General features: G+C 48.9%; 2 protein-coding genes across 5 annotated transcripts in view; both read right to left on the bottom strand.

The window, feature by feature from the left end:
- The window catches only part of LOC310664236 (tetratricopeptide repeat protein 24-like), a 34,049-nt gene extending 15,415 nt beyond the window's left edge, over positions 1 to 18,634 (bottom strand). The window contains exons 1-6 of one of the 4 annotated variants that reach the window (XM_083413128.1): positions 18,150 to 18,634; positions 13,712 to 14,406; positions 10,940 to 11,155; positions 8,133 to 8,261; positions 5,593 to 5,714; positions 2,563 to 2,667 (exon numbers count right to left, since the gene is read on the bottom strand). In XM_083413128.1, coding sequence (XP_083269254.1) covers positions 2,563 to 2,667; positions 5,593 to 5,714; positions 8,133 to 8,261; positions 10,940 to 11,155; positions 13,712 to 14,378 — 1,239 coding nt within the window. In that variant the 5' untranslated portion in view covers positions 14,379 to 14,406; positions 18,150 to 18,634. Of the gene's footprint in view, positions 1 to 2,562; positions 2,668 to 5,592; positions 5,715 to 8,132; positions 8,262 to 10,939; positions 11,156 to 13,711; positions 14,407 to 16,503; positions 16,987 to 18,149 lie in introns of those variants that run through there. The other 3 variants (XM_083413126.1, XM_083413129.1, XM_083413127.1) reach the window with 3 other exon arrangements.
- Positions 18,635 to 20,859: 2,225 nt separating this feature from the next.
- The window catches only part of AQP9 (aquaporin 9), a 28,306-nt gene continuing 24,769 nt past the window's right edge, over positions 20,860 to 24,396 (bottom strand). The window contains exon 7 of the mRNA XM_083413195.1: positions 20,860 to 23,345. Within this exon, the coding sequence (XP_083269321.1) occupies positions 23,156 to 23,345 (190 nt within the window). The 3' untranslated portion in view covers positions 20,860 to 23,155. The remainder of the gene's footprint in view (positions 23,346 to 24,396) is intronic.

Below are 24,396 nucleotides of genomic sequence, written 5' to 3' on the forward strand. Positions count from 1 at the left end.
GGCTTCTGGTATAGCCTCTTGCTGTTCTGGCTTCTGGGATAGCCGCTGAAGCCTCTCCCGGGCAGCGGGATGAAGGCTCCCCCTGCCTGGAAGAGGCTGCACACGGGTAAGCTGCCCTATGTCCCTTCCCCTCACTTCCTACAAGAGCAGCGCGAAGCCTCCGCAGGGCAGCGGGGAGCCTTTGTCCTGCTGCCCTACGGAGGCTTCGCGGGGCTATCCAAAAGCCAGAATAGCTAGAGGGAGCACTGTGCAGCGCTCCCTCTAGCTGTTCTAGCTTCGTGCGAAGCCTCCTCAGGGCATGGGGAGCCTTCATCTCTGTGTTCTGTGGAGGCTTCTGGGGCAGCCTGTGAAGCCTCCGCAGGGCAGTGGGGTGCCTTCATCCCGCTGCCCTGCGGAGGCTTTGCACAGCTAAGCCAGAAGCTAGAACAGCGAGAGGGAGCGCTGCGCAGCCTCTTCCAGGCACACAGACGCACACACATTTCCCCTTACTTTTTAGGAGGGAAAAAGTGCGTCTTATACAGCAAAAGAATATGGTAACTCAACAGCTTTTATTTTTTTTTTTTTTTATAAATTTTTTTATTGCGTTTCTTTCCATAATTTTATAGGTTTATAAACAAATAAAGTAGTTACAAGAAACAAATTTTCTCTTTTTTAACAACAAAAACAAAATAAAACTTGGACTTCCCCACCCCTTCCGATTCTGCGTTCTTTGCATTAACAATGTCAGCATTTTGTTACCTTATTTCATACCTTGTTGTAACTTTCGAATGTTATGTATCCAAATACAATATATTATATCTCAATTTCAATACCTTTAAAATAAACATAACATATTCAATTTAAATTGTCTCCTTTTCTCTTTTGTCACTAATTTTACCATTTACTTAATCATATTCGCAGAAGCTTAACGTTTCCTAATCATGCACTTTCTTAGGATTCATACAGCTTATAATATTTTTTCAGATAATCTTTAAATTTTCCCCAGTCCTCCTCAATTGTTTCTTTATCCAAATCTCGGATTCTGCCGGTCAGTTCAGCTATCTCCATGTAGTCCATCAACTGCGTCTGCCAGTCCTCCAGCGTGGGCAAATCTTGTGTCTTCCAACTCTTTGCAATGAGTATTCTTGCTGCTGTGCTAGCGTACATAAACAAAGTTCTATCTTTCTTTGACATTTTCTGGTCCATCAACAGCTTTTATAGGGGTCAGGAGGGTTGCACCTGACCCACCCTGGCCTCCATTATCCCCCCAACAGATAAAAATGGAGAGACATTTTAGCATCATTATACTCATTCCAACAATGGCTGCTCGTGCTAAATTCCTTTCTTTGGCAATTGCCTCCCCCACCCCAGACTTAGCTTGGTGGTCACGTTTAGATGTGTGAAGATTGCAGGAAAGATGAACCTAAACCTCAGTCAGAGATTTGATTCTGAGAGCAGTGGTGGGGACCCCTAGGCCCTGGCAATGAATGTGGCCCTCCAGTCCTTTTTCTCCGGCCCTCTGATGTCTCCCCTTATGGCATCTCCTTGAGTCCTTTGGCCTGGCTGGAATGTGTCCCTGGTGTTTGATGACACCTTTTGCCTGTCTTTGCATGACTGGGATGTAGCCTACTGAGCAATGGTAAGAGACTAGCCATTGCTCCGCCCACATTTGCCTCCTGCCCTGCCCACCATTTGCATGTGGCTCCTAGAAGGTCCCCCACGGGGAAATGTGGTCCTTGAACTGAAAAATATTCCCAGGCCTGTGGGGAGGGAGCTGAATTTGATAAGGCTGGCAATACCATATTTGTTAAGGCAGCTCGCTTTGATCCTAAATACCACTCACAAAACATTACTGAGGCAAAAGGCCAAAAAAGGGGACAATGACTTCTTAGAGCAGGGGTCAGCAAACTTTTCCAGCAGGGGGCCAGTCCACTGTCCCTCAGACCTTGGGGGGGGGGAGGACTATATTTTTTGGGGTGGGGGTGGGGAATGAATTCCTATGCACCAAAAATAACCCAGAGATGCATTTTAAATAAAAGCACATGTAAAAATACTCATGTAAAAATACCAGGCAGGCCCCACAAATAATGCAGAGATACATTTTAAATAAAAGGACGCATTCTACTCATGTAAAAACATGCTGATTCCCAGACTATCTGTGGGCTGGATTTAGAAGGCGATTGGGCCGGATCCAGCCCCTGGGCCTTAGTTTGCCTACCCATGTCCTAGAACAGCCTTTCTCAACCTGTGGGTCCCCAGATGTTGTTGAACTACAACTCCCATCACCCCTAGCTAGCAAGGCCAGAGCTCAGGGATGATGGGAGTTGTAGCTCAACAACACCTGGGGATCCACAGGTTGAGAACCACTGTCCTAGAGTGAGCCGCACAGGAACAGCTGGAGCAAGTGTCTTCCATGGATGGAAGGTGGGGGTGAGCTCAGCCGGGGCACCCTGGGCCAGCTGCCCTTTTGAGCCAATGGCCAAGCATACTGGGACAAGCAGGAGGAGCCTGAAGAGCTAAGGTGGGCCCAGCACGGCAGCAGCATTTGTGCAAATGTTTCCCCCCCCCCTCAGCGACTCTTACATCTGTTATTGCTGAATCCGCAAACTCATCCTCGGCATTCGCTTGACAGTTAGCGACAGCAGCCAATTTCTCCCGAATCCGTTTTCGAGGGATTTCAGATGCTTCCTGTTGATGAGGGAAGAAGAGAAGGAAATAAGATCCAAAGAGATGCAGCATGTGTCATTGTGGGAGACAAACACGAGAGCGACCATGGAAAAGTGGCCGTGGGTCCATGGCAGAGCCCCTGTGTTGCATGCAGAAGGTCACAGGTTCACTCAGAAGAGCTGCTGCCAGTCAGTGTCGACAGTATTGAGATAGATGAGCCGAGTTCATCTTCCTACTGTCCACAGTGGGGAGGGCAGCCATTTCCCCTCTAACCGGAGGATCCTGGTTCTGGAGGCTTCCACTTTCCTAAGAAACACAAATCTTTCCCCTCTTCCTTTTCCAAGGCTGCCCTGAGTGGCTTGTCTCCTGCACTCTGCAGTCAACTCAGTCTCCATTCAGCCTTCCTCCTTTTTCTACCCTGGCCAGGCTGGGTTGGGCAGTTATTTCAGTGTGACTCCAAATAGCCACAGATCAAATCTGAAAATGGCATTGGAGATGGCTAGGCTAGAGAACCTGTAACTGATGGCTCCCTCGCGAAAAACATCTCTGCAGGGTCTAGCTCTATACTCCTGCAACTGTGTCGTTAGCCCATCCCCACGGCCCCAATCCTATTCAGGGCCAACCCACCTGAACAAGCAACCCAAGCAATGTGTTTAGTTGCCAGTGGAAGCAGCTACTCCCAGGGTAATCAATGTGGAGCATTCCTGATGTTGTTGGTCTGCAACTCCCATCATCCTTGACCATGCTGGCTGGGCTTGATGGAAAATAGAGCCCAGCAGCATATGGAGGGCACCACGCTAGTCACCCTGGCTTAATGTGAGGAGATGCCCAACAGCCTCTATTAACTGAGATGGCTAAATGGAACCTCCATGTTCAGTGGTATGCCAGGAAGTGACTTTTTGCGCTGCTTAGGGGCATAGAAAACCGCCTTGCACCAGGTCAAATCCTTGGTCCATCAAGCTCAGAATCATCTACACCAGGAACAGGGAGCCTCACAGCTGCTGTAGGTCTTCTCCAGCTCCCACTAGCCCCAGTCACCATGGTCAGGGGGATGATGGGAGTTGGAGTCCAGCAGCATCTGGAAGGCCACTGGTTCCCTCTCCCTGGTGAACACTGATTGGCAGTGCTTCAGTGGGGGTTTCAGATAGGAATTCTCCTAAGGTCTATCTGGAGATACTGAGAATAGAGCATGGGCCCTTCTGTACGTAATGCTGAAACGAAGGGATGAAGCCTAGTGGGAAAGTATCTGCTTTGCATGCAGAAAGATCCGGGTTCAATCCCCAGGTTGGGCATGGAGAGCTCTCTGTCTGAAATCCTGGAGAGCTGCTGCCAGTCAGTGTGGGAACTACTGAGCCAGATGGACCCAAAGGTCTGACTCACTATAAGGCACACTTCTTATGCTCCTATGTCCTGCTCCTGATATAGGCCCCTTTCCTATCTTCTGTTTCTAAAGCTCCCAGAAGCATCTCTTTGCCTACTCTGGGAATTTGGGTGCTGGATTATCCTGGGCTCTGTTTCTGTAAGGAAGTTCTGGTGTCTAAGGCCAGCCATCTTTCCCTCCCCCAATGGACTCTGGGACAGCAGCTTTCCTGGGCCATGCAAGAATTTCTTCCTCCTTGCTCACCTGCCCAGTGATGCTGTCTGCTTCTGGAGGGGTTGGCAGCGATAGGCACTATCAGATGTGGGGCAGGGCCTATCCGCCCAATGGACAGCAGAATCCAGCCCTTGATAAATGGCCCAACTGCACCAGCTGCTTTGGTCTGTGCTCATTAAGCTACAGTTTTGTTCTTTGGGTTTTTATTTTATTTAATGATCCTCTTGTCATTAGAAGGTTGGTTGTTCTCCTGGGCATTTAAACGGTTTTAACTACTTGTGTATATATCTCTGCTTTGTCAGCTATAATGGCAATTGTGGAGTGTGTGTGACACTGATCCCTCTTAAATCTTTTTTTTATAAAAATGCTGTAAATCTAGCTATAAAAATGAATTCAATAAGAGTTTGGTGTTGATTCTTTCTCTCCAGGAGAAAGGCAATTCTGGCTCCCTCTCTTCCTTATTTGTAATTCCTCAAAGAGTGCAGTCTCTAGATGGGATTGGATGGTGTGATCTGGGTGCTGCTTTCAGGGTACAGGGCTATATTCAGGCTGTCTCTGCACCTCTCAAGTGATTAAAGAGCCAGGGCCTAAGAATAAGGAACTGAGAACGGCAACTGAGTTTCTGCCCTCCCTACAGGCCAGGCCTCCTATCTGCTGTTCTTTCAACTTCAGAGCGGCACCTGGCCTTGGAACTGGGCCAGTCTTGCTGCGGTTTATTTCTGGGTCCTCTTGTGCCGGTACACCGGAAGGTAGGGCAGGGAATGATTAACATCAAAACGAGGAGGGAAAGTCTCTTTTGTGCTCCCAGTTGCAGACTCTCCAAAGTCAGCAGCAGCAGCAGTGCCATAGGCAGCAGCAGGGTAGAAAGGAAATTTCACTCTTCCTTTCATCTGTTTGCACTTCCGTGCTCTGATCACCAGGTGACCAACAATTGCAAAAAGGGACAAGCACTGTTGCCGCCTTCATATCCTGCATGTGGGCATCCCACAATGGGCATCTGATTGCCCACTGTGAGAACACGATGCTGAACTAGATAGGTCCCCTTTGGATTGATCCAGCTGCAGCCGGACTCTTTTGATGTCCTTATGTCCCCACAAGTAGAGGGGAAGAGGAATATGCCCCCCATAGCAAGCTCAAGAGGTCTGAATTTCAGTAGGACACGAAGGCAGAAACTCTGAAGCATGGGCAGTGCCACACCATCTTCCATGGTTGCTAGATTTAGAAGCCCCTCTGAGAGGGGAGGGAGAACCAGGGCAGTTTCCTGATGTTGTCTCGAAGGCCTTTCTCCTCCTCCTCCTCCTCCTCCTCTGTATGCAGTACAAAGCAAACAAGGCAGACAAACACAGATGTACCTTTGACTTTTCAAACAGAGCCAGAGCTTGTTTGTAGTAACGGATGGCTGGACCAAAGTGGCCCTGGCAGAGGTGAGTCATGCCCAGCTGTTCACAGGCCTGCGCCTCACCATAGGAGTCACCTGGAGGAAGAAACAGAGCCAAAAGTTGCAGGACAGGGGCCAGGAAGTCCAGGATGGAATGAGGAGGAGCGCAGGGTCAATGGCTTGTAGTTTCTTGCCTGGAATTGGGGACACTTTGATCTGCAACTAGCTCAGGTCTTTGGCTGGCATATGAGCTGAGCTACTTTTCAAAGTGAAACAGTGTCAGTCTGCCCAGTTACAAGCGGGAATATACAAAACTACTCCTTTTTTAGTTTCACCTCCTTGTCAGGCGGCAGGCATTGTAGGTTTCTGGAGACATCAGTGCAAAAACAAGGTTTGCATTGGTGAGTTGCTGGAAGTTCTTAATAGCCCATTGCTCCACATTTAAGAGGACTTTCAATTACCCTTTGATTACCTTGTATAAAACAGGTTTTATTGTTCCATTTGCATTTTGCAAGCAGAAATAAGGCAGCTGGCCCCGGAGGCCTCCAAGGGACAGTGAGAGTTCCTTCTTCCCCCCTGGCTGCGCAAATTCAGAGGCATTTTGCACTCCAAAACTTTCCTTCACTCACACTCCAAAATGTCTCAACAACACTAACAGCTGCATCTTATACACTTACAGAGAACTCATTGCCTGTGTGTGGATTCTTGTGTAGCCTAAGCAGCAGCAGTACCCAAACCCAAGAGGGAGGAGGAGATACTAACAGGCATGGAGGGAATGACAAGGTGTGCAGAAGTACAAAAAGGCTTTTGGGGCGCAGGGGACTCACAGCTCAATGAACAATACCTACAGAACAGGTCAATTGGGGGCCTAGGAGGATGGAAAACCAGGGAGAAGGCAAAATGGAATACTGTAGAGTGCAGTGGCATAGCGTGGGGAGTGCAGGGGGGGGCCGTCCGCACCGGGCGCAACATCTGGGGGGGGGGCGCACTCGCACTCACAGCTCTCTGCCCCTACCTGGCTCACTCACTCTCTCTCACTGCAGTGCTGGCTGCAGTGGCGTAGCGTGGGTTGTCAGCACCCGGGGCAAGGCAAGTAATTTGCGCTCCCTAACCCGTGGATTTGCGCCCCCTAACCCTAACCCCCAGATGTTGCGCCCTGTGCGGCCGGCCCCCCCTGCACCCCCCATGCTACGCCACTGGCTGGCTGTGCGAATCCGATCCGAGCCGCCGGGTCGCCGCCCACTGTGGAGGGGAGGGTGCCAGGCATGCGGTGCGGTGCGGAGAGAGAGCGAGGGACTATCTGGGGGAGGGACAGTGCAGCGGGGGGGGGGCGCAAATTACTTGCCTTGCCCCGGGTTAGGGGGCGCAAATTACTTGCCTTGCCCCGGGTGCTGACAACCCACGCTACGCCACTGGTAGAGTGTTCTGAAAACAGGTGAGGTGGCATGCATGTAACATTGCAACAGTTTGCCGCTGGTCCCGCCTGCCTGTTCTGTCTCTCAAATTGCTTACTATGAGCTCTCCTGGAGGTTAACGTGACTCTGTCCCAAACCCCACTTGTAGTTCATGATCTTAGCCTGCAGTGTCAGGGCTGGAGTCAGCAATGAAGGAAGCAGATCTCCGTTGTCAGCGAAGTTAACTCTTTATTCAAGGAAACACTCATACAACTCAGCCTAGTGGTCCCAGCAACACTCTCCAGTAGGTCCTGCCCCTATGGAGCAGGGGTCAGGACTGAAGGTCCCTGCCAGTCATCCTTTCTAAGCCTCCTCCTCTCCTGGGTGTTTCCCAAGCAGCCTAAAATTGCATCTGTGCACCTCTGCTCTCTGGTCTTCTCTTCTCATTACTCTGCACATTCTTGGGAGACCTCAGAGTTTGAACTGCTCCTTAAAGCCTGCTGCCCCTTCAGCACTGGGCTCCTCCTCCTAATCTTCTCTCTCTGGGTCTCCCAGCACCTAGTCTGCCCTCCAACCACACCACCAGTGGCTCTCTGCTTTGCATACAGAAGGACCCCAGCCTTCTCCCCACGCTAGCTAATACAGTAGGATCAGTAGGTGTTCCTGGAGAGCCCCTGCCAATCAGAGTGGACCTGCCTTCCCCAACTGGGCACTCTTTACATGTTTTGGACCGCAACTCCCATCACCCCTGACTCAGGCTTGGGCCAAGGGGAGTTATCATCCAGTCACTGGAACAGCACCTGGTTGGAGATGGCTGGAATGGGTCATACTGGACCAGAGGCGCCAAAGGACTGACCTGATACAGTGGTACCTCAGGTTAAGTACTTAATTCGTTCTGGAGGTCCGTTCTTAACCTGAAACTTTTCTTAACCTGAAGCACCAATTTAGCTAATGGGGCCTCCTGCTGCTGCTGCGCCGCCGGAGCACGATTTCTGTTCTCATCCTGAAGCAAAGTTCTTAACCCGAAGCACTATTTATGGGTTAGCGGAGTCGGTAACCTGAAGTGTCTGTAACCTGAGGTACCACTGTATATAAGGTGGACTTCACCACAGTCGCTTACCTGCATCCACAAAAGCTTTCAGTGCCTGCTGGGAGTAAAATCCGGCCATGTCGTAGTTTTTCAGTTGGCCGTGAGCAGTGGCCAAATTGTAGTGGCATTGAGCCTGAGCAGCCGTCTCCCCCAGTGCCCCTGGCAAAAAAAAAGAAAAAAGATCCAGCACAGATGATGTCAGCAGCTTGGCAAATGGATCCAGCCCCTTCCCAGAACTCTAGAAACTTCCCCCGAATGGATATTGTTCTGAAAACATCCCTAGCAGGGGACATTTTAGCCTTATGCAATCCTGTAGGGTGAGAGCGAATCTGCCACAGCGGCAGTGAGGGCTCCTGAGTCCTGCAGGCTTGGAATTCTGCATCAGAGTGACCAAAATTATGAACCAATGAAAGCTACGGTCTGCAATCTGCATATATTATACAAATCACCATACTGTCTCTTATTTGACTGTTTTGCTGAGAATTGAGGCAAAGAGATCTACATGCTTCACTGGAAGCCTTATACAGCCATCTGCTCTGGCTCCTGACATTTCCGATAGGGTAAAGAAGCGGAAAGGGAACCAATTTGCGGGGGGTGGGTGGGTTCATGATTGAGGCTCATGGCTGATCCCCACTTACCTTTGCCCCACTATTTCCAGACACAGGTCTGCACTTTAAAGCTCCAGGTCCGAGTGCTCTTTTTTGCCCCAGAGCTTTCCCCACCAAAACCCACTCTTTAAAGCCGAAGTGCAACAAGCAGCAAGTTCAGAAAACCCAAATTGTGATTTGCTGTGATTCAGCAGTGAAGATCAGGTTTTTCTGGGGAAAGCAGCAGGACAAATAAATAAATAAATCTCTTGGACACAGACTGGGAAAGCACAGGGCAAAACGTAAGTATAGATGAGTCCTTGGCTTTAAAGAGTGTGTCTTCACTGGGAAAAAACTCCAGAGGGGGAAAAGTACCCCTCAGACACAGAGTTTTCAAGTGTGGAGGAAAAGTAAGTATCAGACTTGACCTCTGCCTCTAGTCGGTTGGTGTGGTTGGTTGCATTTCCTCACTTGTGCCTTTCCTTAAAATGGGCATTGTATTGCAGCCAGAAATAGGACAAAAGAATGTTTTGTTTTTTGGTGTTTTAATCCTGTCTCTGCCTTACAGTCTGTTTGCTTCATGGGTATAGTCATTTGCAGTGTTCGAAACTCCCATTGTTCTAGGCACATTTTGCAACAGGGAATTTCATTAGCCAGAGCAATTTCTTAAGGTTGCCATATTTCAAAAAGTAAAATCCTGACACCCGCAAAGTTGTTGAGCTCTTTTTTTTTTTAGAAAGCCACCACTCTGAAGACTGGAGAAGAGACCCTCTTATGAATATTAGGGGGGTGGGGGGTGGGCAGGGGATAGACTAGATCATGAACATAAAATTTTAGTTGCAGTTCATTCATTTTCAGCTTTGTATTCTTGTTATTAAAAAAGCGTGCCTAGACATTCCATTGTTGTGCCCATAACCTAGGTTTAAGGTGCCATTTAGCTCCTAGCTTTCATATCTCAGTTTCTAACTTCGGTCATTTGTCCCTGTCTGGCCCAGGATCCTGTTTTCCACCTAGGCCAGCTAAATGCCTCTGGGAAGCCCACAAGAGCAAGAACATTTCCCTGTTCCTTGCCCCCAATATTCTGAGGTAGACTCCCTCTGAACCTGAAGGTTCCATTTACCTGTTGCGGCTTAACACAGGCACAGAGAGGGTGGAGAAGGGAAGAGGAGCTTTGGGTGGCTGGAAGTGCTTTAGTAGGGTGCAGCAACCCTGCAGTTTGGAGGGCAGCACTTGGTGGAGGAGGAGAATCCCAGGGAGCCTGTGGTGGGACTGAGTGCTGTCTTCCTGAGGCCTTGAAGAGTGTGGCTGCCAGCCAGTGGAGGGGGGCTGTGGGATTAATTTAGCCTAAGGAGGCAGCCTGGCAGAAATAAGGACATTTGTTTTGTCACTCAACCAGTGCTTGCTTTATAGCAGTGGTGGCCAAACTTGGCCCTCCAGCTGTTTTTGGACTACAACACCCAACACCCCTAGCTAACAGGACTAGTGGTCAGGGATGATGGGAATTGTAGTCCCAAAACAGATGGCGGGCCAAGTTTGGCCACCACTGCTTTATGGTGTCGCCCAAGCTCCACCTCTTCCCATCTATCTCCTGCAAGAGGCAGCCATGAGAAACTGGTTCCCACGACGTGAGCTTGGAATCTGAAGCTCTCCTTGCAAATAGGACAGAACAGAAAGCAAAGAGACCCCCCCCCCTTTACCACGGAGCCCTGTGTAGCCTCCCATGGCTCTTTCCAGCAGTATGAGGCACAATGGGTGGTGTGGTGGTGGGACCAGGTACTTCCAGCTTCTAAGTCTTTCAAATCTCTGCTAAGCCGCTTAGCCAATGCATACCCCAGCCTAGAAACTCCAGGAGGACATGTTTTCAAACAGGGATTGTAACATTCTAGGTAAGAAAGGGTGCAAATGAATTGAACAAGCACAGCGCCACACAGATGAGACCAGGGACCCACAAGCTTTGTTAGCTGACAGACAGAGGACCAATTGGCAAACAAAGCAAATGACATGCAAAGATAGGTATGTGAACAAAATAAAGATTGCAATTAATTATCTGATGTGATCAAAACAACCAAATATTACAAAAGTTTGTATTAAGAAGGAGGTATTTTGTTTATCTTTAAAAGTAATATGAATAGGGACAATAATTTAAGTTTTTTTTGTTTATGTCACATCATTCTCTATCTATTGGTACAGCCATGTGTTTTTAAGACTTGAATAAATTGGCTTAAAAAAACCTAACCCAATGCAACTCACCGTACATGTCAGCTGCTTCGCTGTGGTACCGCAGGGCCCTTTCGAAGCACTCCAGGGCGTTGCAGGCAGCCCCCAGGTTCTGCAACAGGACAGCTTTCTTCCGCACCGAAAAGCCCTTTCCGCTGCAAAGGCGGAGAGCTGCCTCAAAGTGTTGCTCTGCCTGCTGGAAGCACCTCATTTCCGCATAGTGCAGCCCCAGGTGATTGTAGAGCTTGCCTGAGAGCCAGAGTAGGGGGAGAAAACCCACCATTAGCTGGAGGGAGCTTGGGATCTTTCCAACTGACCAAGCAGGACCTTGTAGGCATTGCACAGTTGAAGGGAGCAAGACTCAGAGGAAATGTGTTCCCCAAAGACTGGGTCTTTCCACTGGGATGGAGCATCCCCCTCGCCCCTAGACTTAAAGGCCCCCTGGGTGTAGAAAAGGCTCAGGGGATGCCCCTCCTACTCAAAAAGTGACAAAGCCCCCGTCCCTACTTGGGACAGGCCATCTTCAGTTACCGTATTTTTCACTCCATAAGACGCACGTTTTCCCTCCTAAAAAGTAAGGGGAAATGTGTGTGTGTCTTACGGCGCAAATGCAGACGGGAGGCTCTGCTCAGTGCTCCCTTTAAAGAGCCGCATTGAGTGTGTGTGCGGCTCTTGGGGGCTTTTCCCCGAGGAGGGAGAAGGGCAGCCCGTCAGTTATGGGCTGCCCTTCTCCCTCCTCGGGGAAAAGCCTGCAAGTGCTGCACACACGCTCCACACGTTTTGTGAAAGGGAGCGCTGAGCAGAGCCTGGGATGCATACAGGCTCTGCTCAGCGCTCGCTTTAAAGAATATTTTTTTCCTGGCATCCCCCCCTCTAAAAACTAGGTGCATCTTATGGAGCGAAAAATACAGCACTTAAAAGAACCTTCAGCTTCCTCTTCTTGCAGAAGTACTCTTAGCATTGTGGCGTTAGTGTGAGTTCCAGCTATGACTGGAACATAGGAGTCAACTCCTAGGGGCCAAGGCCCCTTTGCACCCCAATAAAATATTTGAGAGGGCATGCCCCCCCAGAAGCTCATGGACATTGCCATTCAAAAGGCGTGCATGAGCTGCATCATTTTGTGAGGGGCTTACCTGGGCCACCCTAATATTTTATTCAAGTTGGCACCCCTATTGGAGAATGAGAGGCAATTGAAGTAGCCTCCTGCTAGGCCAGGTTTTCCCAACCAAGTGCCCTCCAAATGTTTTGGACCACAACTTCCATCTGCCCCCAGCCTGACCAGCTGTGCTCCTATCAGCCCTAGCTGTGCAGGCCGGGGTTGATGGGAGTAATGGTCCAAAACATCTACAGGGCACCAGGTTGCAGGAAGTCAAGCCAAGAATTTCCTTGCAGTGCACAGGAAGAGACAGGAAGGGCCGCTCCATCCTCTCTGCTGCAAGACCTTCCTCTCCCTGTTCCCATTCAAGCTGGTCATTAGAAGAACTACCCCTCCTTCCCTCAACACAGCCAGGAATATAATATAACTGCAACTCAGAATAACACTTCATGCATCTGCAGAGGTGGGCTGTAATTCACAAAAGCTCATGCCATAACAAATGTGTTAGTTTTTAAGGTACCACAAGGCTCTTTGTTGTTTTTGCTGCTAGAGACTAACCCAAGGGATACCCCTCTGGAAAATATGTAGCTTTTGTGATTGGTGCCTATTTTATGGTTACCAGATTTTTTTCAAGGAATCCGGGGGCACTTTAAAAAAAAAAAATCATGCTTCGTTATTTTAGGAAAGGGTTGCCCAGAGTTCTTGACCTTTTTTAGGGGGTGTGCACCTCGACACAAGGCAGGCGGAGAAGCCCATCTCCCAACACACAAACACACAAACGCTCCCCAAAAAGAGGTTTGCGGGGGGAGAGATCGAGTAAAGGTGCTCGCTGGTCTTGGGAAAACACGCATTAAAACACACACAGAAGGCTCCATCTCTCTCTCTCTCTCTGTCTTGCAATGCAACAGAGCTCTTTTCTAGGCTTCTCCTCTTCTTCTTCATGGCCTCAGCACCTTGCTTGCCCCCCCCCCCAACTTGGGTGTGCAGAGCCTGCAGCAGAAGAGTGTCAAGGGCTCTTCTGCTGCAGGCGGCTCTGCGCAATTTCGGGGCAAGCGTTGATCGAGGAAGCGAGTCAGAAGGAAGCTCTCTGGCTCGCGCCTCGGTTTAAATAGTGCCCCCCCCAGCCAGCGGATTGGCTGGCTGGAACTTTGACATGGCCGGGACCTCCAGTGCGGCTTGCTGCCATGGCACCCGCCATGTTGCCTCGCCGGAAGCCCCCAGGCATAAATCAGGGGACATTAATTAAAATCCGGGGACATTCCGGGGACAGATTTTGTCTGGGGACAGATTGGTGAATCCGGGGACGTCTGGTAACCCTAGCCTATTTGCCTGTTTCCCTCTTCCCTCCCCCTCCTTTCCCTTTGTGATGTGCCCATTGTAAACATGTGAACAGAAACAATCTTGTTTTTAATGATCATATGTAAGTTGCCCTTGGAGCCTTTCTAGCTGAAGAATGTGTTAGTACATCTGTCACACACACTGTCCCTGGGTATCAGATTTCTTCTTCTACTTCATCTTAATACTTGTCTATCAAAAAACCTGCGTTTGGGAATCCCCATTCCTGCTGAGATCAAGGGTGGGAACTGGGTCCCAAAGGCAGAGTAGCTCATCTGGCTAGAGGGCACTCTGGCAGCCCCCAAAGATTTCTGGGGTGGCAGGATTTTTCCTTAAGGAGACCCAGTGGGGACTACGGAGGTGCTTAGCTGTACCCAGCAGTTCCTGGTTCCTTATCTTGGTGCACAACTGGCTGCAGGCCTGCAAGCTCTCCAAGACGTCATCTGGGGAGTACGCTGGGCTTCGCAGGAAGTAATTTGCTGCCTCCCTCATAGCCATGGCTGCGTCTTCTGGGAGTTGCACACTTTGGTAGGCCTGGCCGGCCAGGCGAAAAGACTGTGCGGCTGACTCCACGTCACCTGTGCTCACCAGGCAATAGGCCAGCTTGATCAGGGCATCGGCTGCGCTTTGCGTTTGATTTGTGCTGTATTCCTGGATGGCCTTTCCGTAGAACTCTGCGGCTTTTGCGTATTCTCTCATGTCGTCGTAAGCAGCGCCCATGTTGAAGGAGAGGTCGCCGTCCTTCTCCTCAGCTCCAAGCTCCTTGGCCTTCAACAGGCACTTGAGGCCCTTCTGGGGCTTGCCGGTGGCAACGTAAGCCGCCCCGAGGTTGAAGAGACACTTGGCTTTGGAGCGAGGCTCTGGGAGGCTACCCGAGAGCCTGTATGCCTTCTTGAAGGCGGCCAAAGCCTGCCCTTCCTCATTGCTGCTGAAAAGACATATACCAGCCTTCAGCAGCCTTTGCATTTCAGTTTGGACAGAGCCCAGCTGGCTCACAGGCTGGTCTCCGACAGAGCCAGAGATCGGAGGAGCAGAGGCCATCTCTTCCGAAGGGGCAATGGAAGGGGAGCTGCAAAAGGAAGCAGAGCATCACAACCATCTGCACTTTGAAGGACAGTTTATCTGCATATTTAGTTATTTTAAAAAAGATCTAGACTGCTTTTCTTTTCTTTTCTTTTTGGTTGTTGTTGTTAATTTCAAATTCTTTTTTTATTAAAGATTTTCTTGTTTTACAAAAGTGTTTGCAATGTCTCTCTCGTATTTTCCCCCCCATGTACCATTTTTACAAATCAGTTTCATTTGTTGAGACATTGGGAAGAAAAGGGGGAAAGTGGGGGGGGGCGGGGAAAGATGGGTGGGTGTCAGCGTTTGGTGTCAGCGATGTTTGTGTAGGTTCTTTGTTGTTTGCTTGTGTTCCTTTGGTGGTGAGAGAGGTTGGGGTTGGTCTAGGGTGTGGTTGTTCCTTTGTGATTGGCTGTGGTGGTCTTTGTTTTCATGTGTGAGTGAGGTGGGTGGGTGTTTTGGATCAGGTTAGCCATGTTAATTTGTATGTTGTTGATGGGTTTTTGTCATTGTCTTGTTGGGCTGTGTATGTGATAAGGGGGAGCCATACTGGGTGAAGGTATCTAGACTGCTTTTCAAGGCACAGACCCTGGCTCTAGGTAACCACCTCCCACCTCCCAGTGATGAGTCAGAAAAACAAATGTAAGGGAGACCCATGGCTGGCATCAGTACTGAGCTCTTCCAGGGTGCAAGTTGTCCAAGTAAGCCACCCTTCTCAGAAGATGGAGGTGCCACTTTCCTCTCTTCCTCCATGTGGTCAGGCAAGATGACCTTCACGGTCCCCCCCCCAGCTTTATGATTTGCCCCACTCCCCCTTTTATAGCTCCCAAACCATCACTACACCTTGTGGCAGAGAATTCCAAAGGTCATTATGATGTTACACAGAGATCTCACCATCTTGTCTAATGCCTCAGTTTCCCACTGATCTTGCAGTGTAGCTATATTTGTATGTTGCCGTTTCAAACGATATGTGTCAAGAGGTCATAAAATCATAGAGTTGTAGAGTTGGTAGTGACCCTGAGGATCTCTAATCTAACCCCCTGTGAGGCAGGAATATGCAGCTGTCTCATACGGGGATCGAACCTGCAGCCTTGGCGTTATCAGTACCAACTGAGCTCTAACCAACTGAGCTGTCCAGCTGGTGTCTGCGCCTACATGCATTTTATTATCCCATACTTGTTTCGCTTGTCCCCTCCCCACAACCACAATGATTTCTAACAGGCAAAAGGGAGCAGAAAAGGGGGGGGGATATTATGAACTAACACGTGTCTTCCATGAGAACATTACTGACAGGTAATGCAAACAAGTCAGCAGAAAGAAAAAAGGAGCTTTTGAAGAGAGAGATGCAGATTTTGGTATAATATTAGCTTCAGCTATCCAGGGAGCTCATTAGTTCCTCATTAAATGTTTGCTATAAACATACGTTTTGATTGATAATTATGTAATGAGCTGGAGAGCCTCATTTCCCATCATCATGCTTTCCAGCTTGCATGGCTGTTGTGCAAACTAGACTTTGATTAAAAATAGTTAATTGATGGGGGGTGGTCAATAAAGGAAGCAGCACCATTTATGATCTGTGCAGTGGGAATCCTCTCGATTTCCTGGCTCTGGTGGATTATGTTTGGCCGCTTCAATGCCTTTCCAGGGAGCTATTTTGGTCTGTATCTGCATGTGTGTGTGTGTAAGAGAGAGAGAGAGATTCTGGGAGAGGAGGCAAAATTCTCTGCAAAAGGGGCGGGGGAAAGCAGCATATATCAAGGAGGACGAGTTGCAATTCCTCTTGATAACTCAAGTTGGCTATAACAATGTTGCTGTGGTCACTATGGCACAGGAATGGGACTCTGAAACCTCAGTGTTGGTGGAAAAGTCCATGGCAGACCCTACAGGAAGGACACCGAGAATGGCCAAGTCTGTCTTGGGAGAGCAGGAGCTGAATGGCCACACATGGTCTGGAAGGTGTGGGGTGAACATTAATCCTTCATGCTCAGTGGCACACCTCATAAGTTTAGGGATGCAAAGATAGTAAACTGTGCATAGAATGGTAGAGTTGGAGGGCACCCCAAAGGTCATCTAGTCCAGCCCCCTGCAATGCAGGTAATCTCACCTAAAGCATCCATGACAGATGGCCATCCAAACTGCTTAAAAACCTCCAAGGAAGGACAGTCCACCACCTCCCGAGGGAGTCCATTCTGCGGTTGAACAGCTCTTACTGTCAGAAAGTTCTTCTTGATGTTTAGTCGGAATCTCCTTTCTTGTAACTTGAAGCCATAGGTTCGAGTCCTGCCCTCCAGAGCAGGAGAAAACAAGCTTTCTCTGTCTTCCATGTGACAGCCCTTGAGATATTTGAAGATGGCTACCATATCTCCTCTCAGTCTCCTCTTTTCCAGGCTAAACATATCTAGCTCCAACCATTCCTCTTGGTTTAAAAACCCTTGATCATCTTGGTTGCCCTCCTCTGTACATGCTCCAGCTTGTCAACATCCTTCTTAAATTGTGGTGCTCCGAATTGGACACAGTATTCCAGGTGTGGTCTGACCAAGGCAGAATAGAGTGGTTCTCTTACTTCCCTTGAGCTGGAAACTCTTCTGTTGATCCAGCCTGGAATAGCGTTAGCTTTTTTTTGCTGCTGCATCACACTGTTGACTCGTGTTAAGCTTGTGGTCCACTAAGACCCCTACATCTTTTTCACATGTACTACATGTACATGACCAGGACATGGTGTGGAGGCTAAAGCCACAGGGATGAAGAGGGAGAGGAGACAGGGAGGTTGCTAGCCATTGCCAGCTGCATGGCTACCTGCTCTTTTGCTGGGCGTCTCTCCTCCTAGGTAGACCCACGGCAGTCAAATGAGCACTACTCTGGGCTTCTGCTGCCTGCACTCCTGAGGCCTGTCAGGGGGAGGGGTACATGGGTGAGGGTGGAGATCAAGGCAGGGCTTGGAATTGGATAAGTGGGGTTCCTGAGGAATCCCTAAAAGGGGGCTCTGAATCCAGTCTGGTTTCTCCAGGTCTTCAGTTTGGAGCGAGATTCTCTGCAGGGCCCTAAGCGAAAGAGGTCTCTCTAGGGTCTAGGCTGGATGGCATCCTGCTGTAAACACAAAGCAATGGCTTCTCTCTGGGGAAGACCTATTGGGGTGGACCAGGAAAGCCACAGCAAGCAGCTGTAGAAGGAGACAAGGCTGGTCCCAACAGCAGCTGGCTGAGGCTGGAACATCTGCCTTCAAGGATGCTTCCAGACATGGACAATTTAGCAGTGGCCTGTGGCAAAACGCAACCAAGTAACAGCCTGTAAATTTGGTCATTTTTGAGAGAGAGAGAGAGAGAGAGAGAGAGAGAGAGAGAGAGAGGCTTTCAAAGGGAAATCGTGTGAGGTATTTATCTTGGACTGTCAAATAACCTGTCCATTTAAATTAACTTCGACACATTTATGAGCATTTTCCCTCAGCTTCAGTTGACCTGTTGTTGGGTTTTAGGTTGTTGCTGCTATGTTTGCTGCCCCAATATCTCTATTTTTTTGCTTCCCAATAACCTAATCTATTGTGTGGGCATCTCTAGTTGAAATGTTGCATTATGGGGTGTGTGCCATACACAGGCCAGGAATCTTGAGGTGCTTTAGTCTGGAATGGCTGACAGGGAAGGAGAAACGGGGGGGGGGGGGAGGGAGAGAGAGAGAGAGAGAGAGAGAGAGAGAGAGAGAGAGAGAGAGAGAAAGCACAATCCTGTGGGGTTCGCAGAGCTGCTCGTCACTTACCTGTGCAAAGTTTTGGAAAGTTCTGAATTGTACCAGAAATGGCAACTACAGGCAAGCCCAGAGGAGAAGGGGCAGTTCAGCCTTTCTGCAAAACTCTGTTAGGGAAATGCTTGTGGAGGCATCAGACAGGCTTAGCAACAATGCCTGGTTGTCATCAACAAACTTACTATGGCTGTGCACATGTCATTCATTGAAGCCACTCCCCTAAAAAAGAACAATTCTTGGAACTCTAGTTTGTTAAGGGTGCTGGGAATTGCGGCTGTGTGAGGAAGGTCGGCGGTTCGAATCCCCGCGACGGGGTGAGCTCCGGTTGCTCAGTCCCTGCTCCTGCCCACCTAGCAGCCCAAAAGCACATCAAAGTGCAAGTAGATAAATAGGTACCGCTCCGGTGGGAAGGTAAACGGCATTTCCGTGCACTGCTCTGGTTCGCCAGAAGCGGCTTAGTCATGCTGGCCACATGACCCGGAAGCTGTACGCTGGCTCCCTCATCCAATAAAGCGAGATGAGCGCCGCAACCCCAGAGTCGGTCACAACTGGACCTAACGGTCAGGGGTCCCTTTACCTTTAAGGAGCAAACTACAGTTCCCAGGATTCTGTGTGTTTGTGTGTGTGCTTGCGCGCACTTTAAACATATGGTGTGTATGCAGCCAAAGACTGTGATCCCAGATGCACCTACTTGGCCGCCTCTGTTTAAAGCCTGCCTTTCATGCAACTGCAAAGCAAGCCATCAATCTGAGGACAGCCAGCACGGCACCACCAGAAAGGGGCTGGCTGGCTTTCCTGGGTTCAATGGTTGGGTTCCTCTGGAGCACTGTGGGCTACTTCCTGCCTACCTGGTGAACCTTGACAAGTTGCAACACTCCTTAGTCCAGGAAGTTACCCTCTTTGCCAAGGTTTGGTCCTTTCAGGTTAAGGCAGATAGAAGCTGTAGTCCTAAATGTCTGGAGGCACTAGATTGTTCTGGTATCATGGATGGAGAGCCAGGGAGGGTCAGAGGGAGCTGAGCTCAAATTCCTTCTCAGCCATGGAAGTTCATTTGGGCGACCCGGTTGGCTCAGCCATGCTTTCTCAACCTAGCTTATCTTGAAGGGTGGTTGTGAGGATAAAATAGAGTGAATCATGGACACTCGTCTGCTGGGCAATAACTTCCACCACCTGCATGGCTGTTGGGAGTCTAACAACATCTGGAGTGCATCAGTTTGGGGAGGACTGATGCATGCAGTTCTGGCCTTTCTGAAGGAAAATTGGAAGACAAATGTAACAAGTTATTAAAAAAACGAAACAGATGGCCAATCATAAATCTGAACTCTAAAGATGCAACGAACCTGTGTTGGCTACCAATTTGCAACCAGGCCGGTCTCATGGTTCTTGTTTAGATTCTTGCGTTGGTTCACAAAGTTCTAAGCAACTTGGGCTCAAAGTCCACCTGATTCCTTATGCTCTGATCTTCTGATGGGGCACTTTTGGTGGTCCAACCTGCCCCTGAGGTTTCACCAGGCCTTTATGAGGTGCTGAGCCTGGTCCTGTGCCAGCAGAGGTTCGGCAGGAGCCCATTCCCTGCTTGCTTTTATAGAATCATAGAATCATAGAATCATAGAATCATAGAGTTGGAAGAGACCACAAGGGTCATCGAGTCCAACCCCCTGCCAAGCAGGAAACACCATCAGAGCACTCCTGATATATGGTTGTCAAGCCTCTGCTTAAAGACCTCCAAAGAAGGAGACTCCACCACACTCCTTGGCAGCAAATTCCACTGTCGAACAGCTCTTACTGTCAGGAAGTTCTTCCTAATGTTTAGGTGGAATCTTCTTTCTTGTAGTTTGGATCCATTGCTCCATGTCCGCTTCTCTGGAGCAGCAGAAAACAACCTTTCTCCCTCCTCTATGTGACATCCTTTTATATATTTGAACATGGCTATCATATCACCCCTTAACCTCCTCTTCTCCAGGCTAAACATGCCCAGCTCCCTTAGCCGTTCCTCATAAGGCATCGTTTCCAGGCCTTTGACCATTTTGGTTGCCCTCCTCTGGACACGTTCCAGTTTGTCAATGTCCTTCTTGAACTGTGGTGCCCAGAACTGGATACAGTACTCCAGGTGAGGTCTGACCAGAGCTTTTACTCAGCTTCTGAACAGGGGTGTAGCGCTGCTCGTCGGTGCCTGGAGCAGGTGAGCACCCTTGCCCATCTCTTGCCGCCAGGTGGGTTCTCTCTTCACCCTCTGCTCTCACCAAGCCCCCGCTGCTGGAGTCAGGCAGGGCACAGGGATCTCTGTGGGGCCGGGGCACCCAGTTTGTGCCCCCGATTCTGCACCTGGAGCCATGCCCCCCTAACACTACACCACTGCTTCTAAAAACTGTATTATCCAGGCAGGCCTTTCAAACCTGCGATGGTCTTCCAACCGGCTCTTTGAAGTTTCTGTCGTAACACTGTGTTTTTAATCTGTATGCTGCCTTGTGATATAGGAAAGTGCGGCTTATAAATATTTCAGCAGGTCTTGGCCTCCTACACAGGCCAATTTTGCTTTTTGATCTCATTAGCTGCACTGTTGTAGTAGTGGAGAGACACCCCTATTACCTGCACAGGTGATGCAGTGACCATCCTGGCATGCAGCTAAGAGGGAGTTCTGCCAAGCACACACACACACACACACACACACACACAGAGAGAGAGACAGACACACAACTTGTTTTGCCCCAGATAAACCTTTGAGTTACCAGAAGACCAAAAAAAATCACTTTATTTGTGGTCATTATCAGTGTATATATAAAAATCAGAGAAGGCTCTCTCTTTCCACTGCTGGAAACCAGGAGAGAGAGAGAGAGAGAGAGAGAGAGAGAGAGAGAGAGAGAGCACAATTCTGCCACCAAAGACTAAGGCCCAAGCGCCTCCTGACCATTCTGTGGTGGAGAAAAAGTTGGCTGGTTGCTGGTTGGGTCCTGCAAAGAGTTTTGGAACCTCTTAAGTAGGTATAAATACTTTCCGTTGAAAGGCTAGTCCTTGGGTGACATGCCAGGGAAAAGAGGCAAGAGTGAGTAGGAGAAAATATGGAACATTGCAGAACTTCCCTGACAAATTTAGCATTACTGAAAGACGCACATTTACCATTAATAAACATGGGGCACAGTCTGCTGGGAAGTTGTTCTTGTAGGTGTTAGTGGAACTTGTGTAGGAAGGAGAGTGTCCAGGTGGATTGGGCCCTGTGGGTCAGACCTGCCTGTCTCCTGCACAGCATCTTTAAAAGTCCTCTGTGCACAGGGCGCCCTGTCCAACGTGTTCTTCCCACTCTTTTGTGCAGAGATGGCTAAAGTGTAGCCGCCTTTCCCTGATGTTGTCAGACTACAACTCCCGTCACTCTTGAACATTAGCTATGCCTTGGGCTGAGGCTGATGGGAGTTGGGAGTCTAGCAACATCTGGAGGGCCATGGGGGGGGTCACCCCTGCATTGGAGTTGCTGCTTTGGCCTTTGAGCCTAACAACCACTTCGTTTGAGCCTAAAAACCAGCCTAAATGCCCACTTCGTTCAGAAACGGCTGAATTGCTTGATTAAACTGTTACAGGTGGAAGATGTGGGTGGAATGAGAGGGGTACATTTGTAAAATGTTTTTCCCCCTCCAGAGCATTTGCCCCCAAAGGTGGGGGTGCATAAAATCAGAAAAAGTGTATTTCGTGGATGGATACTGATGAACAGATGTCATAGGAACAGCAAAGTTATGATTAGTGATGTGTGTATTTAAACACACGACAGTGAAATTAGATGGGGCTGGAGACCCAAACCAAGAAACACAGGGAACTCTTCTAGTTTAGGAAGATCTCGTTAAGATTAAGATATCTGGCACGGGAAGTAAATCTGAGCACTTGGAAGTGCCTGGAACAAAGCCTTTGGTGTCCCAAACTTTTGTGTCCCAAAAAGTTAGAGACTTACAATTTTAAATTTGGTTTTTCCAATATTTGGTTTCCCACATCCATATATATATTTATGTCTCTCCACAAAGACTGCCAGGATTTTAGTGTGCATTTCTTCTAAAGTACACATTTTTGCATCCAATTTGCCTAATTTAAAAAATATTTCCTCCCAACAGAATGCATTTTGTATATTTTCACATATTTGCATTTTTATACACATAATGTGTGTGTGTGTGTTTACTCTTTTGGTTGAAGGATTGCCTAACAAAAGTTAGAAAAGTTCTTTTCCATATATTTTGAGAAAGTGTATAAGAAAGAATATATTAGTGAAAACAATATGCAAAATGCAAAAATGCATTCTATCCGGGGAAATGGGATCCAGAAGCCAGCCAGGAGCCTCTGGCGAAACTGGCAAATATGGCAGGAAGGGATTGAGTCTTTCCTATTGTTTGTTCCCAGCATTCAGTTATGTAGAGGTAGACTGCCCTTGAACATGGCGTCCCCCCATCAGCCTTCACAAGCATTGTTATACTTGTCTGCCATCATTGGTCTAATCTTCCATGAAAACCATCTAAGTTAATTGCTGTTTGATAGCTGTGCTGTTAATGCCTTTAAAACACAGCCAGGCCAGCCTCATTTAAGGTTATCTCATTCAAGGGTGTATTTTCTTTTTTAAAAAACCTCCACCCTGTAAAATATAGCCTTTTCCAACAGATGCTTTCGGCAGTAATGAGTCTCTGCTAGTGGCACCATGGAACAATTAACAGCCTCTGTCTGCAGCTTGTTGACATGAACCTCACTCATTAGTGGTTAATTAGGCGACATTATTTAAATTGCATAGGTTGCATTAGCAGGTCAGGTGACTGCTCCCCCTTTTAGATTCGTGGGGGGTGGGGGGTGGGAACTGGACTTTAGCTGCGCAGAGAGGATGGCAAACATCTTTCCCCAGGCGATGCAGCCATCTCCCGGTTCCCTTTCCACTTGTCCTGCAATGCAAAGGAGAGGGAGGTTCAGCTACCTGGCCCAACTCTCAAGACCCTCTTTTTTTCACGTGGACCACCTGCCAAGGGCTGCTCTTGGGGGGGCAGGTCCATTGTCCCTTTTTAAATGGAAGTGTGGAGCGACTTCTCTTCCTCCATGTTTGTGAGGGTGTATTTCTCATGTTCTGCGCTGCGCTGGGGTGGCTCCCGAGGGGCGTGGTGAAGTTCAATGAAGAGCATGTAGATAGCTGTTCCGATAGCGGCCCCAACCATCGGGCCGACGATAGGGACCCACCAAAAGTGGTGGCCAGCCCTGGGGGAAGAGAGAGAGAGAGATTAACATTCCAGTGTTTTCAGTGCCTACATTTTTGTAGACCTGATTTGTGGTGGCTCCCCACTTCCACTATCAACTGCCTCTCCGGTGTGGTGAGACAACGTGGTACTGAAGCTTTGAATGGGCCACTGTGCTTTCAGTTAAAAGCTTCCTATCCGTGGGAAAAGCTGCCTCTGGTAGAGCCTCTCCTGGTATGTCCCACGGAGGACCTTACGGTCTTCAAACAAAAACATCTTGGAGATCCCAGGCCACAGGGAGGTTAGGCTAGCCTCAATCAGAGCCAGGGCTTTTTTGGTCGTGGCCCCAATCTGGTGGAACGCTCTGTCACAAGAGACTAGGGCCCTGCGGGACTTGACATGTTTCCGCAGGGCCTGCAAGACGGAGCTGTTCCACCAGGCCTTTGGCCAAGGCACAGTCTGACCCCCTCCTTTGGTAATCCTCACAGAACTCTAGCCCAATGGTTGCCATTAATTTGATTTTGAATCGATTTTAAAATGAATTGATTCTAGAATGCTGTGTTACTTTTATTGTTGTTAGCCGCTCTGAGCCCAGCTTCAGCTGGGGAGGGCGGGATATAAATAAAATATTATTATTATTATTATTATTATTATTATTATTATTATTATTATTTCTCCTTGCTAGGTTGTTAAAGGCAAAGGAGCAGAGCCAGTAAATGGATCTGCAAGGGACCCACCTCGGCTACTGTCACGCTTTGGGTGCAGCTACTTGGGGGCTGGTTTGGCAACAGGCAGAGCTTGTTTTGAGGGGCATCCTGTTCCCTGTTCTGTTTGCAGGCTACCATTGCTGATTAGAGCAGGAGGGGTGGAAACCCCTTTAACATGGCACCTTGCAGCTGAAGCACTGCAACTTCTTACATTTTCAGGACCAGGCCTGAGAGTCTGCAGACAAAAACTCTTGAATTGGAAGTTTATCCTCATTTTGAAATGGAACAGAAGTCACAGTGCAATGATGCTAGCAGGGGTGGAATTGGGTAATAGGGTGCCCTGAGCAAGGACAAAATCTACACCCC

This window comes from Podarcis tiliguerta (assembly GCF_965153285.1).
Source record: "Podarcis tiliguerta genome assembly, chromosome: 14".
Lineage (NCBI taxonomy): Eukaryota > Metazoa > Chordata > Lepidosauria > Squamata > Lacertidae > Podarcis > Podarcis tiliguerta.